The sequence below is a fragment of the Rutilus rutilus genome (assembly GCF_951802725.1).
Source record: "Rutilus rutilus genome assembly, chromosome: 16".
NCBI lineage: Eukaryota > Metazoa > Chordata > Actinopteri > Cypriniformes > Leuciscidae > Rutilus > Rutilus rutilus.
Window position 1 is genome coordinate 22,848,196 of NC_140224.1, and position 18,867 is coordinate 22,867,062.

The 18,867-nt window shown below is 38.2% G+C and overlaps 1 protein-coding gene across 2 annotated transcripts in view; it reads right to left on the reverse strand.

Moving 5' to 3' along the window:
* mkxa (mohawk homeobox a) overlaps nucleotides 1–18,867 on the reverse strand; it is an 80,890-nt gene that overhangs the window by 38,943 nt on the left and 23,080 nt on the right. The window contains exons 6-7 of one of the 2 annotated variants that reach the window (XM_084434724.1): nucleotides 16,371–16,404; nucleotides 14,221–15,994 (exon numbers count right to left, since the gene is read on the reverse strand). The exons of the other annotated variant lie outside the window; for it this stretch is intronic. Of the exons in view, the coding sequence (XP_084290850.1) occupies nucleotides 15,799–15,994; nucleotides 16,371–16,404 (230 nt within the window). The 3' untranslated portion in view covers nucleotides 14,221–15,798. Of the gene's footprint in view, nucleotides 1–14,220; nucleotides 15,995–16,370; nucleotides 16,405–18,867 lie in introns of those variants that run through there. 2 annotated transcript variants of the gene reach the window in all.

Sequence of the window (18,867 nt, forward strand, 5' to 3'; positions counted from 1 at the left end):
ATGAAACTTGCTGGCGCAAAAAAGTTATTAAAGAGATCGTTAATATAGTCCAAGTGACTCCAGTGGCTCAATCTTAAATTTATAAAGCGACGAGAATACTTTTTGTGCGCAAAAAAACCCTAAAATAACGACTTTATTCCACTATTCATTTCCTTCTCTCTGGGCCTCGAGTTAGTTCACGTAGTGTTTTTGCGCAGCGCGTCTGTGTTGCACGTCACCACGTAGGCTCACTATTGGCTGACGCTTGTCATGTGTGTGATGCGTGAGACGTACAACACAGACGCGCTACGCTTAAACACTACGTGAAAAGACTCGAGGCCCAGAGAGAAGGAAATGAATAGTGGAATAAAGTCGTTATTTTAGGTTTTTTTGCGCACAAAAAGTATTCTCGTCGCTTTATAAATTTAAGATTGAGCCACTGGAGTCACTTGGACTATATTAACGATCTCTTTAATAACTTTTTTGCGCCAGCAAGTTTCATTCCCTTAGAAGCCTATGGAGGAGTGAGACAGCTCTCAGATTTAATAAAAAATATCTTAATTTGTGTTCCGAAGATGAACTAAGGTCTTACAGGGTTGGAACAACATGAGGGTGAGTCATTACTGACAGAATTTTCATTTTTGGGTGAACTAGTTGAGAAACTTAAGCAGATAAAAGATGATCAAAATGAATAAGAACATTCAGAGAGCTATTTTAAACTGGCATGTACTGAATGAAGAAGCTCACTGTCTGGTCCCTGATTTCAATTTTTAAAACAAACATTTGAATTCCAAATTTTCTGCTCTGGACAGATGGCCATCCTGGCTGTAAGATCCGTTGCACACAATTTACACTTGGCTGGGCTTTCCACGCTCTCAGATCAGTTTCCAATCTCTACATTTGACAGAGCTCTGACATCCAGAAACCCAATTCTGCTTTCATCTCTTTCCTCACCTTTTGTTTTCCAGACAAACGGGCAACAGCGCTTTCCCCATCAATAAAAATGAAATTAATAACGCTGTCTAAATTCCATAATGCAAATATCTACCGCATGAATTCTGACGTGACCATGACCGTGGTCTTCTGCCCTTCGCGTATTGATTTAGTGGTGATGGAAAATAAAAGGCCCTATGTTGAAAGGAAAAAGGGTCCTTTGCTCTCAAAGTCAGTTTTTAGCACAAAGCTAAGTGGGCACATGGGAGGCCAGAGTATGAATTAGTGGCTTCATTCATCTTTAGCAGATCTGTGGTTTTCAGTGTGCTCCCATATGACATCCCGTTGGCCTGGGTCCGCTCAGTGGGATTCCTGTAGCATTCTGTCATTCACTCCACATGTACATGCACACATAAAGACTACCAGATTGACTACTACAGTATAGAGCGCTGTAGCCACAGGCTTCTATAATAAACTAATCACATTGTATCAACACTCGCAGGGTGTAAGTTTTCCTCAAGCAGAAGAGGCAATGCCATGGAAAAACCGCATGTTTCTTTGAGACAGTCCCTTTTCTGTGTTCCCGAGGAATGAACGGAAAGAGGATGAAAACAATCTGGTGGTCCTACGGGTCATATGATTGGCACACGCAGTAACAGACTCTCTGTTTTGTGTAAATAATCTTGCCTTGTGAAATAATTGTAGTATTTATTTCTCTTTGACTGTCTGATCTGGTGCACTTGGACACGTCGATGAGTTGAAGGCACAGAATTGCCTGAAATTTCATGGATGGATGTTGCAATAGCCAGTCTCTGTTCCTCTGTTGGAATATAATGTGGAACCCATCAAATTGTGTAATACTGGTGGACTTAAAAGTAGCAGTAAATCACTACTATGTTTTTACTTGTCTGTCCCAGGTTGTAGATAACCTGTCGGTTTTACATACCGCCCCTAACAGGCCAGTCTGATTTTACTGCTTCACTTGTTAATGCGCAAACTATGATTTGTTGGCTCATTGAAATTTTTTTACACTGTACGGTACAAGAAATAGAGCTAATGATTAATGCTTTTCTGAGCGTGTAGTGAGTGCCAGTAATTCTTTCTTACACTTCTGGCTTTAAAAGTGCAAAAGCAGCCTTGCTTTGAGATGCTTTCGACTACACTGCTGGAGGTCTCAAGTCTGATTTCACCTTTGGCAAAGTTCAGTGCTAAAATGTTTACATTTGGCCAATCAAGCTCTAGACAGTAGCGCCTACACTAGAGTGAGGTCATACGTGCTCTGAGCTCACAGTCCTGCCACCAGCGGCTTTATTATAAGGCTACAGCACATAACAGACCAGGTGGGCCATCATATCCCTCCTTCACATCCCAGCAGCCCTTTCTACACCTGATATTACCATTTCAAGTGTCTCCTGTCAGCAGAAAGTCTCTAACTACGTCATTATATGTGTGTAGCCTTATTATGTTAGTGTAATGCTGCATTTTAAAAGTAAAATAAAATAACAAAAGTCAGTGCACTATTGCTTTCAAATGTACTCAATTTTAGTCATATATTAACTTAAAGGATTAGTTCACCCCAAAATGAAAATTTCCTAATAATTTACTCACCCCAATGCCATCCAAGATATCCATGTCTTTCTTTCCTCAGTGGGAGAGAAATGATGTTTTTTGAGGAAAACATTTCTGGATTTTTCTTCTAACAATGGACTTCATTGGTTACCATCGTTTTTAAGTCCAAATCAATGCAGTTTCAAAAGTCTTTGAAGTGTTTAAACGGGCTGTACGCGATCACAGCTGAAGAAGAGGTTGTTATCTAGCGAAACGATAGGTCATTTTCCCAAAAAAAAGATCATTTATAGACTTTTTACCTTCAATAGTTCGGATTGAGCTGATCAACAAACGGACAGGGAACTACGTCATCACGTTGAAAGGTCGCGCCGGCAATACTATTTGAACTACTATTCATCAGAATGTTATTCATATACTATTCATATTCATATTCACTGAATACTATTACTCTATATATATATATATATATATATATATATATATATATAATAGCAAACAATACTATTTGAACTATCCTCCTACGTACGGTCGCATTGTAAACAGTGGGGTGGTACTTCTGCCGGCGCCGGCGTGACCTTTCAACGTGATGACGTAGTTCCCTGTCCGTGGGGATGCATTGATAGGATTTTTTGGGCCGATAATGAATTTAACAAACAATTATTGGCCGCTTCCGATACTGATATTTGTCACTTGTTCTCTTATTTGAACTTTTGTCATTAAAATAGATAGTTTTTTTTTTGATCCATGTTTTAAATTAGCAAAGTTAAAAAATGCATACATTAAGTTATACTTGCTAGTTTATTGCTGCATCATCAAATCATTTCTAATGAACGGATTGGATTCATTTTACATTTAGCAGGCCAACATAAATACAACAGAACAAAGATACATATGAAATAAACAGTGCTTTTTCTGTAAGTTTTAACAGTAGTTTTTTTAGGTACAGAAATAAAGTAAACAACTGTAGAATAACACTGCATATTCTTCACTGTATAAATTAAATGCATTTTAATCCTTATTAAAGTTACGAAAGTTATTTAGTCAAGAGTAGTGAGCGAATAATAATATTATATTATTATTTTTGTCTTTTGTTGTTTGACTAACATTAAAATGCAGACAGCAGCACAGCATATTAGGCTGCTGTCACTTTAAGAGCTGCAAGCATCCAATATTAAAAGGGCGTTTTATTTCTCAGCTGTTTACATTAATTTAAGACATTTTGTTTTAGCAAGTATTTAATTATTTTGCCCAGAAAAAAACGTTTGATTATGCAACAGACATTATACAGCTCAGTGCCTTTACGCAGTTAATTAATAAACCATCAGTTTGTTATATCTGCCTTTTTTCATGCTATAGCCGATATGCGATGGTTGTAAATTGATTTAAAAGAAACGGCCGATACATTGGTGCAGCTCTAAAAAAAAAAGTCATCCTGCGTCCCCCTTAAAAGTTAAGGGGTAAATATTATCGGTTCGCTTTTTTGGGGGGTATTTTTGTTGTTGCTTGTGCTGACTTATTTAATTTCAGATACCCTGTTAAATGTCAGCCCAATACTTTAATCAAAAGTCTGCACCTCTCAGATTCTTCAATCTCAAATGTCAAAATCAAAGCCTCCAGATTCTAGAATAGCAGTAAAAGAGCTCCTTAAACGATGGCTAGTGCGCTCCAAAAAGGAAAACGTTTTTATAGGTCCAGTAGTTTGTCTAATCTTCAGGCCTGGATTAAGCCGTCTGTTACGGAGGAGACCTCATAGGACCTTTGATGGTTAGCAATTGTTTGACTGGAAAGTGGAGTGTTTCAGTGAACTACAGTGGACGTCAGAGGATCTAGAGAGACATATATTACCATCATAGAGCGATTCCCAGGCACATCTCTCAGTTTTATTGTCTTTTTATTGCTTTGGAGAGACGACAGAGAGCAAGAGCCCTATTTGTAATGTGATGTGCATGTGCACAAAGATTCAATGTTGATTCAATTATGTTGGCCAATCAATCATTTTCCAGGAGCAAAACAATGAAGGAAGCAGAAAAGTTGCAGTCTGGCGCGACTTTCCTTTTTTCCCCCCGCAGAACTAACCTCTTTTGTTTGATGACTGAATGTGTAATTGAAAAAATTGTTTTGCTGTCAGAAGATGATAAGGGATAAGACCTCTATCAAACTCTAGCTCTTGTCTTTGGATCTGTTATGCTGCTGACACCCTGTGTGTTCAATTTCCCCTTGCTTAATGAATATTGCACTCTCTTAATGTGTTGTAAAGTGACTCCTGCTCACCACAAGTCTCCCGCCATGGAGTTTAAATCCAAAAATCAGGGTTATATCAAAAATACAAACACACAAAGACATGTTTAGAAATGAGTGAGTTAGGGTGCAAATCAGCGTATGGAGGGCCCGGGGCCTGCCTGTGGAAAGTGTCTGTCAGTGTTCGGATTTATGAAGCTGTCATAGCGCTCTTGTATGAGTTCTGTCCCAAAATACCCATTGGCAAAGTGATGCCACATTGCCTGCCAAGTTTACATGTGTAATTGTGGATTCCCTAAGAGAAAATATGTCACGTTAAGGGTAAGTGTGTGTGTGAGTACAACAATTATTAAACCTGTCATTTGGCCGTAGGCACAAGGACTCAGGTAATCACAGCCATATGCTGATATTCAGACCAACAGCACAATTGCAAGTGTATTTCTTTTATACAACAATATTGAGTAACTTACATTTTAAACACGATCTCCTGTTGATTGATTTTTGATCCGCCCACAAAAAAAATATTTCTGAACGAAGCCCAAGCAGAATTAACTGCTACCAGTCTCAAGCAACACTGAGTATTGGTGTTTTGTTGATGAATTGGTGTTTTTGAATGAATTGTTTGAGTGAATAATTCAATGACTCACTCATAAAAGCACTAATGGTGCGTTCACACCGGACGCGTTTAGCGCGTCAGGCGCGAGTCATTTCAATGTTAAGTCAATGCAAAGACGCGTTACGCGCGTAAAAAATTCCTGCGGCGAGAATGAGGCGTTTAGCGCGGCGCGGTAGACGCGAATTCGCCTCATTCGCGCGTCAAGTTCGCGCGAATGACGCGAATTGAGCGTCTGGCGCGTTAAGCGCGAATGATTTTATTAGTGCTATTTGTGCATTCACGCGTTTGACGCGAATTCGCGTCTGCCGCCCGAGTTGAAAAATCTGAACTTCTGCGTCAATTCGCGCCGCGTTAACCAATCAGGAGCCTGCTTGCATGCTGCTGTCACGTGGTGAAGTGACAGTTTATAATGTTATTTTATGTTTGGCCTCAATAAATTATTTTGTAATATGACTAAAAATGCACAATAAAGCAAATAAAAACATAAAACTCGATTTCAATATATGAGAGATACTCATTTTGTATTGAATGCTATTTATTCCATATCTATTCTAGATTATATGAAACATTATTAATCTAATGTAAAGACAACAAACACAATTTAGTGTATAAAAAAAAAAATCACAGGACAGGTTTCATTTTTGAAGGCTGCAGCTCCATTTATTATCAAAACAAAAATAAATCACAGATTAGGTGCGGGCGAGGGTGAACCTCGCGCCGGGCTGTACAGCGCGGGCTCGTCAGGCAGCGACCACCACTCGAGGCCGAGGCTTATACGGCCTACGCTTTCCTCGTCAGCGTCCTCACCGTTAGGTCCACCAAACCTACCTCCTGGAGCAAATTGTGAAACCCCTGAAACCCTCCGGAGGGTTTGGTGGACCCGAGAACAGCGACGATGTCCACTACGCTGCTGTTTCTGCTCTCCAGAGCATATACGAGCGGTGACTCTCTCGATTAATGCTAATGCTAATGCTCGATAAACATCTAAAAAAAGATGGCCGCCAACAGGTTTCGAAACTTTCGCCTCTGACGCGCGTAAATTTCGATTCAAACTTTTGATTTTACGCGCGTCAATTTCGCTCTTGACACGCGAATGCACACAAAGTGGTCAAGCGTATAACTAGACGCGGCAGGCGCGAATTTTGACGCATTTTCGCGTCCGGTGTGAACGCACAGTCAGGCTGCATCCAAAATCACAACACTGCCATTCACAAATCCTCTCCCATTACCTTATGGGATAGTAAATTGGATGTGCATTTCAGAATGGATTTAGAGTAAGTTATCTGTTTTTCTGCCTATGTCGTTGGGAAGTTGGCGTATTCAGATTCTGTCATCGTCTTGTTTCTATCCTGAATGAATCTGCATTTTTGTTTCAAGGCAGTAAATAGTTTCAAAATCAGTGTTTTTGAACAAATCAGTTGAGTAAAAATATTCAATGAATCACTCATAAAGATGTACCTTGTACCTTGAAGATGTCCCCCTTAAGAACAATGTGGATTTACTTTTAAATTGTGCCATTTAGATATAAGTTTGGATGTGCAGGATGATGATGCATTTACAAATGTGTTATTAAAGGAAATACATTGAAACATTTGCTAATTTAGCTGTTATAGCACAAAATGTAAAATATTAAAAGAGGGGTAAGATAAAATCTTGCCACAGGGGTTCTTTTACCCTAACCTAGCCTATTGTTTCTGATTGAATCAGTGTTTTGAACAAATCAGTTAAATGAATGATTCAATGACACACTCATTGTCACCACTATGTAACCAGCATTGAAAAGTGATAAACAGTGAAAATCCCTGTGCTGTTGGACTGTTATATCAATATACTATTAGCTGACTCCCATTTTACCCTACTATACAATTCCCTACTATGGTTACGATTCGGATAAGGTGTGAGAGGAACTGAGACTGAAGCATTCACTGCTGATATATTACAGACACAGAGATGTTGAACTAACAGCAGGCAGGAAAGAAAAAGGGAGACACTGAGCAAAGTGAGTTGAGGTTTTGTGTTACAGATGGTTATTTGTAAATCATAAGCCCCATTCAGAGGTCAATTTTAAAACACTGCGACTCTAGGCGGATGGAAACTTTTGTCTGTAATTTTTCATCATGATGTGATGCGCTAATATGTGTTACTGTCAGTTTAGTTGTAAATATTGTCTGCCTGAAAACATTTGGCAAGCGGACATAGGCATCTAATATGATTTCTGTGTATTTATCATTGTATAGTCTAGAATACATCAGAAAACGTACCCAGAGACCAATATTTTGAGTTGGAGTCTAGACGGTTTGTTTATTGACAACAGTAGGTTTATCCAAAGTGGAGTCGTCGCTGTTACCTTTAAATTTTTTAAGTGCTTTCTTTTGACTCCATGCCACACACACACACACACACGCACGCAGAACACTTAATCAGCAGCAGTGTATTGGAGAATATGAACGGCTCAAGCGCGTGAGGACGTTGCTTTCTTTCTCTAGCTGTCCCTGTCAGCCAAACCGCATTCCAGCTGCAGCTGCCATCCCTTCCATCTGCTCTACTGACGCGGTTCCACTTCGCTGTACTGAGGAATTTATTTAACTTTCGGTTTAGAAATATTAGACAGAGAAACATGGGCCCTGAGGTTTCGCCCCCCTCCCCTCTCTGTCTTTTATGTTTGATCTTGTCATTATGTGCCATGTGGTTCAAGCTCCTTTGTAATATATTTCTGCTGTCATAACCACTCGTGGCATGGCACTTCTGACCTGGCAACGGCTGATTCGGTTCAGAAATGAAAGTCGGTTATTCTAAACAAAACACAGGGCTATAGCAGCGAATACACTTGATTTGATGAAAAGGAGAAGTATAGACAGAAGAGGACACTAGTGAAAGTCAGATTGTTTCTCTTTGTCCTGCTTCATAGCGAACAGTGGAACAGAATGTAAAGTCAAAATGAGAGTAAAATAAATTAATCATCTAGTCATTTTTCTCAAATGTTTGTCACATTTACCACCACAACCCAATCAATAAGGCTCAAGTAGCCCTTCACTGACAGCCAGAAATATTCCTTTATACTGGATAACATTTAGCATTATCATTAATACTACTACTGCTACTACTACTACTACTACTACTACTAATTATTATTATTAATATTATTTTATAATTAATTTAGTTAATAAAAACTCAGTTTAGCAGCAAACTAATATCTATAAAAAATATATAAAAAAAAAAAAAAAAAGTGTTGCTATTTTCCAACATTAGGATAATTTAAAGTTTACAAAGTATTTATTTTCTATTTTAGAGTTTGTATCTGTATCAAATAACATGTAAAAGGTATGGATTTTTTCCTAGAGGCCATGGACTTTTCATGCCATGCTGACATGTTACTAATTGATAAAAATCAATATTTGATCACTTGAATTGCAAGGACAAACTTTAAATTTTTTCCTCAGAAATGAATCTCTATCAATAAATGACCTTTTTCAGGAACTAAAAGAACTGGTTATCTGGTTTTTTTTTTCTGTTAATTCTTTTAACAAAGAAAATCTTTTTCTTATGACATGGCTCAGTTTTAAAGTCATAATCTTCTCCTTTCTGGGGCAAAACACATTCAGTGCGAGTTGAAATTCCAGCATTGTCTCTGATTAATCTCTTTTCCATAAAACAACTCTGTTATATGTCTTACCAGAGCGCTACACAAAGCAGCATATTGTGCATAACGCCTTTTAAAACCACTGATTTTCTCTGTTGATGTTTCTGGTGGTTTCTTGGAGGTTCACTGAATTAAAGACAGGAAATGTTTTAAGCACCTCAGGTTAGCGCACTGAAGTACGGCTACAGAAACACGCTTGCCTCCGTGCTGCTCTGAAGAGTAAAGTGTAATAATAAAATAAGATTAACAAAAACTACAGGAAAACAAGGCCGACTTGCACCTTCTGCTCTGAAATTAACACAAATACAATTTTCTAAATCCATTAGGAAACATTAGGGATGGGACTTTTTGTCGACAAAACGACCGACATTCGACACATGCTCCACTCGACAAAAAAAATAGAGTGTCGACATGTCGAGGGGGCGGGGCTTGTGGGATTTCCAAATTGCATTTTTTTTTTTTTTTGGCTTTTAATTTATTACATTTCCTATTCAAATACACATCATAAAGTGGCACTTTTCCCATAATGAAATAAAACATTTTAAATAAAACAATCAATTTGTTCTAAATGGAATCGCCACTTGACCGTTGACCCCACTTCTCCCGGAAAGACGCGCGCGCGCACTCGTAGACCAGAGCAAGATAGCGAAAGCAGTACGCCATCAAAGCGCTGTGTGCTCGGGTTTTGGAAGTCAATGTCACCAAAGAAGTGTGTTTTTGTATGCCAGGGCAAGACAACCCTGCACAGATTCCCAAAGAACCCAGCGTTAAGTGGACCAGTGGATGGAGTTTGTTTTTTCAGAGCATCAACGGAGCTGTGTAAGACTGTTTGTTCCCTGCATTTTGACAATGATTGTTTTATAAACAAAGCCCAGATCGACGGATTTGCAGATCGTCTAATGCGGATCGAGCAGTCACAATGATAAAGGTTCGCGATCGCATTCGGTGAGTAAACTGCTTAAAAAAATGTCTCTGTGTGTTGTTAGCTCGGTTAGCACAGCTATAGCACACGGCCCGCCTCCAGACGCTCGTTTTTTTGCGGAAAGACTCGGGACAGCCTATCTGTCTTTTATAAATATAATAAAATTAAAGACTCTTTGGAGATATGAATGAAGGATGCAATACTACTCTATAGGTACTCAAGATTAACAGGAGATTGAGTGAAAATGAGCATATCACCCCCCCCCCCCCCCCCCCTTTAAAAAAAAAGAAAAGAAAGGCCGACAATCCGACAAAAAGTCGACACATGGTCCTCGACAGTCGATTTCCCAAATCCCGTGTCGTTCCCATCCCTAGGAAACATAACGTATGGGACTTTGAACTTGTTGGGCCCTATTTTAACGATCTAAGCGCATGGTCTAAAGCGCAGGACACAAATCCACTTTTGCTAGTTTAACGACGGGAAAAATGGTCTAAAAGGGTTGTCCCCAACTTGTCCCTTTCTCTTAATGAGTAATGGGTGTGTTTTGGGCGTAACGTGAAATAAACCAACCAGAGACTCATCTCCCATTCCCTTTAAAAGCCAGTTGCGCTCGCGCCTGGGCGGATTGCTATTTACATGTGCAAACGGAAAGACTGAACGCGTCTCCAGAGCGCAAACGGATCTGCCCGTGCGCGAGGTTAAAGCGAGCAAGCAGAACATCTATGGGACAAGCCGGATGCCACCATATATTTATGTACACGATATTAATATTTTACAATGTAATCCTTTTATTTGTAATATTTGGTTAGTTTGTGTGCTGCGCGTCCTTGTGTGTGTAATAAGCAGAGTGTAGGCTACGTGCATTGTGGACTCGCCTATAGGCGCACATTTCTAACGCGCTCTTTAAATAACAAACAAACAAAAACAAAAAAACATGGTGCAGGGCGTGAAAATGATAACTGCGTCGGGCTGAAACTAGCAAAAACACTTGCGTCGCGCTTGCCGCTGCATTGCGCCGGGTGTATGATAGGGCCTGTTATCTGTGACTCAGATTATTTTTACACCATTTATGCACATAAAAGTTATTAAAGAAATTTTAGAACATTAAATACCTGAAGTCTAAGAAAAAAAAATCTCTTCTGCTTTTGAAAAATTATTCTGGAAATCCTATTTGTAAGGTTTGTAATTTATTTTTTATTTTTTTAAGAAGTCTCTAATGCTCACCAAGGCTGCGGTTATTTGATCAAAAATACAGTAAAAACAGTAATATTGTGAAACTGTTTTCCTCATTTGTAAGTCACTTTGGATAAAACGTCTAAATGGTTAAATGTAAATATTATTCCAATTTAAAATAACTGTTTTCTATTTGAATATATTGTTTAAATGTAATTTATTCCTGTGATGTATTCCTGGATTTTCAGCATCATTACTCCAGTCTTCAGTGTCACATGATCCTTCAGAAATCATTAATATGCTAATTTGCTGCTCAAGAAACATGCCTTATTATCAATGTTGAAAACAGTTGTGCTGCTTAATATTTTTGTGGAAACCGTGATATATACTGTAAATACTTTTGTTTTCAGAATTCTTTGATTAATAGAAAGTTCAAAAGAACAGCAATTAATGAAATACAGTAGAAATAATTTGCAACATAAGAGTATTTAGTCACTTTTGATCAATTTAATGCATCTTTCCTGAATAAAAGTATTAATTCCTTTAATAAAATTCCTACTAACTACAAACTTTGTTTTGAGAATTATTGTTATATTATACTATTTTCATTGTTATATGTAATATACATAACAAAATATGTAATGTCACATAAACCTAATACATTTATAATCATTATGGGGTTTAAATAGGGTCTGACCCAGTGGCTAATCAGGGCTCAGATTCTGAACTATAATGTACCCAGCACATGTCCACACAGGCAATTGATAATTAATGAACCAACCATTTAAGGCAAGGTAACTAATTATTCCAAAATGGGACATGGGTCAAATTTCTTCATCTGTAATGCTTTAATGCACTTTTCCCCGTTCAGATAATTTTGGAAATTCTTTGTGCTCAGGTTGTGTGCGTGTGTGTGTAGTTCTTGACAGTATCTTGGACCCTGTGTCTGATGAGAAGGGTGGAGAGATGTCTGGAGTGTGTCACAAGGCTGGCCAGCCCAGCATCTCAACCTGTTCAGCTAGATAATGGGTGAGATCCACAAAACCTGCTCAAACATTTCAACAAATGGCCTCGATGGAAATTTCTGCTCAGACTGCTGCTCTTTGCCAGTCTGCTTAGAGAGAAACAGGAGAAGAGAGAAGAGACAAGAGTAGGAGAGAGAGAACTGAAGAGAGACAAGGGATTTATTGTAATTTTAGCTCTTATTATTATGTTGTTGTTTTTTAATTAATATTTGTTTATTTAATTACAATACACATTAATAATACATAAAATGTGCCAGATTTAGCCAAATTGACTAATTTTCATCAGTAGTCCCTTGGCAGGTTGATGTTAAAGAAGAAACAAACAAAATTTTAATTCCTCCCTCATTTTTTTTCTGTCCATCAGCATCCCATTATATTTTTAATATATATTATAACAATACTTCAGTAACGTTTTACATCCTTGTCTCTCTCTCTCTCTCTCTCTCTCTCTGCATTACTGGCATGTTAAACCATACTCCACATTATTTTTTGACCCAGGCCAAGATGCATGCTACCAATAAACATGTAAGAGGGATACTGGAGAAAGATGAGGAGTAGATGAGCGAGATAAATCAGGACAGAAATTAGAGTCAGGAAATCTTGGTCGCTGTGTGTTGGTTTTTATTCATGTTTCATTCATTGTTTTGATATTCTTTCTCTTCTGTTGATGTTATTTTGTAAGTCTTTTCAAACTGTTCATTGGCAGCCGGGTTAGAATTAGTGTGTGGGCACTGTGCGGCCACAAAAACTATTTGAACACGAAATTCACACTTTTTGTATTAAGATGCATGAATGTCTGCATTGTAGTGTGTACCATATAAAACAAAACATTGAGCTGAATGGCATTTTCTTTTAATGCAAAATATCCTGCAAAAAGATGATTAGATTTCAGATTATACAACAAATTTCATACTACAGATAGACTTCATGCATCCTTTAAACACGAGCATGACAACAGCTGCTTGAAAAAGTCATTGCAGATGACACTTGGTTTTGATCATTTGTGTCTAAAGCAATGACATTCCGACTTTTTGTTGACTCAAGTGTCCAAATAGGTTTTGGGATCACTGCATATATGTGTTTGTGAGTATATTTGGATAGACGCTGTCGCTGAGCAAATGCAGGAAGTAGGCTTTCTGATGCTGTTGTCAGGGTTCATGGATCAACTCTAGAATATGTAAATGAAATGCACATTAATGCTTCAGTTCAGAGGCTAAACTTACGATTTGTTTAGCTAAATGCGCAGCTTCATGAGTCTTTGTGCTGTACACAGTCAATACCACAGTGAGCACAATGTGGCCATTCCCAACATTTGTTCAGGATTAAACCCTTAAGGAAAGACAAGATCACAGAGAACTCCATTCTCATCATCCATTTCCAGCTCTGTTTGTGCTGTGCGGTGTCTTTGTATTTACTGGGCTGAAACCAGCGTGAAGGCAAACAAGGTCTCTGCCTCTGGCAAAGTTAACAGGACAGCTTTCATAAAGATGCAGAGGGTAAAAAAGAAAAGAGAAGCTTGTCATCTGAACTCAGGTCAAACCGCAGAGACAAATGAGTGAAATTTCATTTGTCTGCCTCAATGCTGTGTGAATTATTCATCGTAAGTTGGCCCTAAAACATTTCTGTTTGAAATTTATTCATTTTAAACTCAAGAAAAACTCATATTTATTCATAAAGTAACTGAAGTTAAAATGCAAATGGATACCCTGTGTTTAAATGTTAGCAATTAAATCTTTGATCAGGAAAGATTTTAGAGGTTTGTGCAGAACTACAAACTGTAATGATGAAACGCCAAGCAACATCATATCATCAAAAAAAAGTTTTATTTAATGTTCCGTTGAAGTAAACAAGGTTCCTGGCGTAAAACTGAACATTAAAAGAAAATCAGAGAATAAATGAGATATTATGCATTCCTTCATTGGACAAACATCCAGTCTCTAAAATAATAAAAAAAAGAAAGAATATAACTTAACAATAAAAAAATCAGACTATTATTACAAGTTTTTTACAGTCTTTAATCATTTCAAATGTTCTAAAGTGTGCACAAAATAACTTTTTGTCTGTCAGCATCCTTTTGAGCAGAGTGTGCAAGGGGAAAAAAAACTGAATCGGTTAAACTCAGGTTGATGCTTTCTCTTCTCTTTATTCACTGCAAAGGCCAAAAGAGATTCACGTGTGATTTGAATTGATTAGAGGAACAAATGAAAGGAAAATGAGATTTCAAAAGCAGATTATACATTTTCCCATTTTGCTTGAAAATGTACTAAAAATATGCTACACTACTCTGTAGAGCAGGAAAACAGGACATGGTCTGTATGAATTATAGTCTAAGTGGGTGTTTGTGAAAATTATTTTGTGGGGGTGGGGGGGTAGTCAGAATAGTGCATGCAGCTTTTTGAATAAGTTTCTTTGGCCTGTCTCACCACAAGCAGGTGGAGGACTTTCCTCAAAAAAACAAATAAACATAAGATAAAGAACATAAGCAAGTGTTACTGCGCTCACTTCAAAAGTGGCATTTTAATTCTCTAAATTGTGTACTTGGCATCCATAACTCCAATGTAAATAACATTAGCAGTTTCTTTCCATTCAGTCAATACAAGGCTAACACAACTTGGTTTCACCAAAGGCAAAAATCACTAACAAAAAGAGTAAAAACCGCAGGACAAACATGGAGATTGCAAAAAAAGTTTGAAGATGTGGTAATACTGCTATGGTTTGTGTGGAAGTGTCTCTCGTACTTCTTGTAAACAGCGATTTGTGAGTAATTCTAACCAGCTGAGAGAGAAAGGGGGGTGAAACACGACTGGCCAAATCATTTACTCCTTCCACTGGAGTACCTTGTTCTGAGCAGAAACGTGAGAAGGCAACACGTTCGGTTTAGCACTGATAATGGATTCATAAATATCCCTTTGGGTCACAGTCCTCGTCTCAAACAGATACAGATGAAACCTTGAAGTCTGGCTCTCTCTCTTTCTTATTGTGTCTGAGAAATGAGCATAACTGAGTTTATGAGAGGAAGCAGAGGCCGTAAGGAAGATCTAAAGTTTGATGCGGACCGACTGAACTTATCTCTTGACTCACGGCTATCGTTGGCAGGTGACAGTTGCAGTTTTCAATTTTAGAGACAAAACAATGTCGTAGTCACAGCCACATGAGATGTCAAGACAAAACATGCAGAAATGGCCTTAGGCTCATGTGCATGTCTTTGTGACTTGTGCTGATTTCATTTTAAGGTCAGACTTGTCGGCTGTGAGAAGCAGAGAGAAGAGTGCGCTTCACACTCCTCCTGTCATTTCAACCGTTTATTTCATTCAGAGAGGACATGAACTGTACATTCTCACTAATCTCTCCTTTGAGATGCATGAAGGCACTTTGGTGCGATACAATACAAATTTCTGATTAATATCAAAATAAGTTAACATTGCAAAAGTGTCTCGTTCAGAAATACTGTCGTACTGACTATTCATCAACACTTATCAAAATAGTTTGTGCGACCCAAAGGAAATGCACAAATTGGTGAACTGAACAAGTGCTGCATTTCAGGGCACTTCATCGTACTCATAATAACAATAAAAACAAACGTACCAAAAAAATTAATTCTGTATCAGTACAACAAAGTAATAAACAATATTCAAAACAACAAGTGAATTCCAAAGGTAGAAGAGCGGGATCTTCTGTGTGTGTGTGTGTGTGTGTGTGTGTATTAGTATTTGTGCAGGATAGGCACTTTAACAGTCTTGATTTCCGCTATGTGTGAGGATTTCTGGATGATGCAGCTGGTGGTGGTGGCGGCGGTGGCCGTGTCCTTGGGCTGAGCCAGGTTAGTTAGGGCCATGGCCGCGTTGATCTCCCTCCAGTATGTCTCGTCTTTCCTCTGTCCCTTCTCCTTCTGCATGCTTCTATTATAATATATATATATATGTATGTAAGAATGATTCATTTACAGCCAAAGTTTAAAAGTTTAGACACACTTGACTAATGCTGCGTTCATGACATGTCGTAATTACCGTAATTTCGTGACGGCAACACGTGACATTCTACTCGGAGCTGTTCACGGCCTCGGACTGGGAATTATGCGTTTTTATTGCAACACTATCAACACCTAAATGAATCTGCAGTGGTCAGGTGGTACAAGTAGGAGCTCAACAAAGAAGTGAACGCTTCTTACATATTGAAATCTCTTAATTACGGTAATTACGACATGGCGTGAACGCACCTTAAAATAATGTGAAGGGCACTTTTTTTCATGTGCATGTCAGTTCCAGTCATACGCACCTGTCAAATTTATTTGATCCATGCTCCACAGTCTCTGTAAATTCAAGCACAGGACAAAGCCAGTGTCAATAACAAAACACTGTATCTTAAAATTGACAGATGTGACAAGCAGGCAAAGGCAAAGTAAGACAGAAAGTAAACATTCGGATTTCGGAGGACTTGTTTATGTGTAGATTTGTGCTACTCTTGTGAATGGAGAGAGATGCTTCACTGACTGAGACTGTAGAGGCTTGTTTCCATTTACTCTGTGAATGGTGGAATCTTCCATATCCAGATGCTTGGCACAATAATAATGTGCTATTTGTTAAATGCAGAGGTCAGCAACACACTTAAGGCTAATTACTTAATGGTAATCACCAGTTCCTCTACCACACACACACGCACAAGGGTTTATACTGACAAATTATACATTTATGTATTTAACCAAAAACATATCTAACTGACTTATTCTTTACATTATGTTTGTGAATATAAAAATTAAATAATTGGCTTTTATATGATCATCAGACGAAAACTACAATATTATATGGAAAATATTTATTATATACTTATATTTAGTTGCCTGTTTTTATGTTTTTCTCTGACATTTTCAACACTTTTGTATGGAAGCCTGTTTCTGCCACGAAAAAAAAAGAATACATTTATCATTTATCTCGCAATTCTGACTTTATTTCTCTCAGTTCCAATTTTAAATCTTGCCATTTTAAGTTAACATCTCACAATTGTTACTGTTTTTCCAAGAATTGTATGTTGATATCTCGCAATTTGGACTTTTTCATAATTGTGAGTTTATAACACACAATCACTTTATTTCTTGCAATTGCTAGTTTACATTTCGCAGTTCTTACTTTTTCTCTGAATTGCAAGTTTATATAATTTTTAAGGGGTATCTCATTTTGTGTATCACAAATGCATATTTTGTTCAAGAAAAATGTGGTACATTTCATTACATACAAATGAATGCATGAAATCACATTTACAAAATGAATATTTCATTCACTAAATGTATTTTGTGATCCATTCTGACACTTTGTCCAAAAAAGTGATTTTGTTAAATATGATTTATTTTTTATTTAATATTGAATGTTGAATTGATTTAATAAGGCTGTAAGTCTTGACTTGCAAGTACAAACTGCTCAAAATAATAAGTGTAGTAATGAAGTACTTTACTCCTCTAGACACATGCATGTCTTTTTTTTTCCCCCTCTTAATGTGCTCACCTAACCCTGCAATCTTGTAAAAGATATGTTACTGGACATGAGAGTTATGGTTTAACATGTCTCACACTTTCATCTAGGATGAGTTTTACAGGTGCTGAATTCCCTAAATCCAGATCCAGGGTTTCATTTTGAGTTAAACCTCATGCCTTTAGTCCGGATGTCTCGGTTCTCTCCCCTGAGGCAGCGCTTCTTATACGTTCACCTCATCCCATCCCAAACCTTGTGCTCGCACACACCCCTTGGATCCGGAACGGACATTGGAGTGCTGCCCGGACACCTGCAGGGCCAAACAGCACCTAATCATCCCCAACGGCTCGTCTGAGCCGGTGTTCAACTTGTTTTTCCTCAAAAACCATTCACATGTGCGCTGAATGGCAACTGGGTGTTGAGGAATGGCCAGCAGCGGGCCAGTACTGCCCGAGGCTGGCGTGAGGCTGATTGGGAAATATCCTGTTGTGCTCAGCGTGTTCAGTAATAGTTTTACACGGCTGAGAATGAGCGTGTTAGTCAGAATAACAGTGCGCTTCCCCTCGCGATACTCACAGATGTGTTTGGGGTTCAATTAACCGAACTGGGAGTGTGTGATTGCGAAACAAGTAGTTCATGTGAAGATGGAACGATTAGAGATCCTCCGCCGGGAAATCTTGCCTTAATTCATCCAGTCTGAGTTAGATTTCTGTCAATATCTTCCTGAATTTTCCTATAATGTTCCTGTCACAAAATGTAATGTCTTTCATATTCTTTGAATGTAAATCTGTGTCATCAGGTTCACTCAGCTGATGTCTTGTCAGGCACATGTTGTCCTCGTATCAGTTTTCTCTTTCTGTATTTACAGGATATGGTTGTTGTGGTTGTCTGTTCTCTGTTCTAGATAAGGTCTTTGATTTGATGCACTCGATACAAACAACAAATCTAGATCTGTTTTTTTGTCAAACGCAGGTATTCAGTCCGTAGCTACACATTCCATTAAACCTTGAAATTATTACACCGTTTTTTCCCCCAGTATTCAGCTCTTCCAAGTTTGCTCTTTCCTCAGTCTCGTAACTGTCTCTTCTGTCTTGGACAAGTTCATTTATCAATGCTGTAATGATAAATACAAACAATACAGACTGCATAGAAACTGCTACTGTGAAAATTCAGGTTTGGTTTCCTAAAAATACCAGTTGCAGGACTGAATATGAATTTGATTTGGACACCATTCAGATAATGTGATAGAGTTGCTGTTTTTGTCTGACATTATTACCGCAGTGACAGTAGCTCAGTTTACTCTCTTGGCA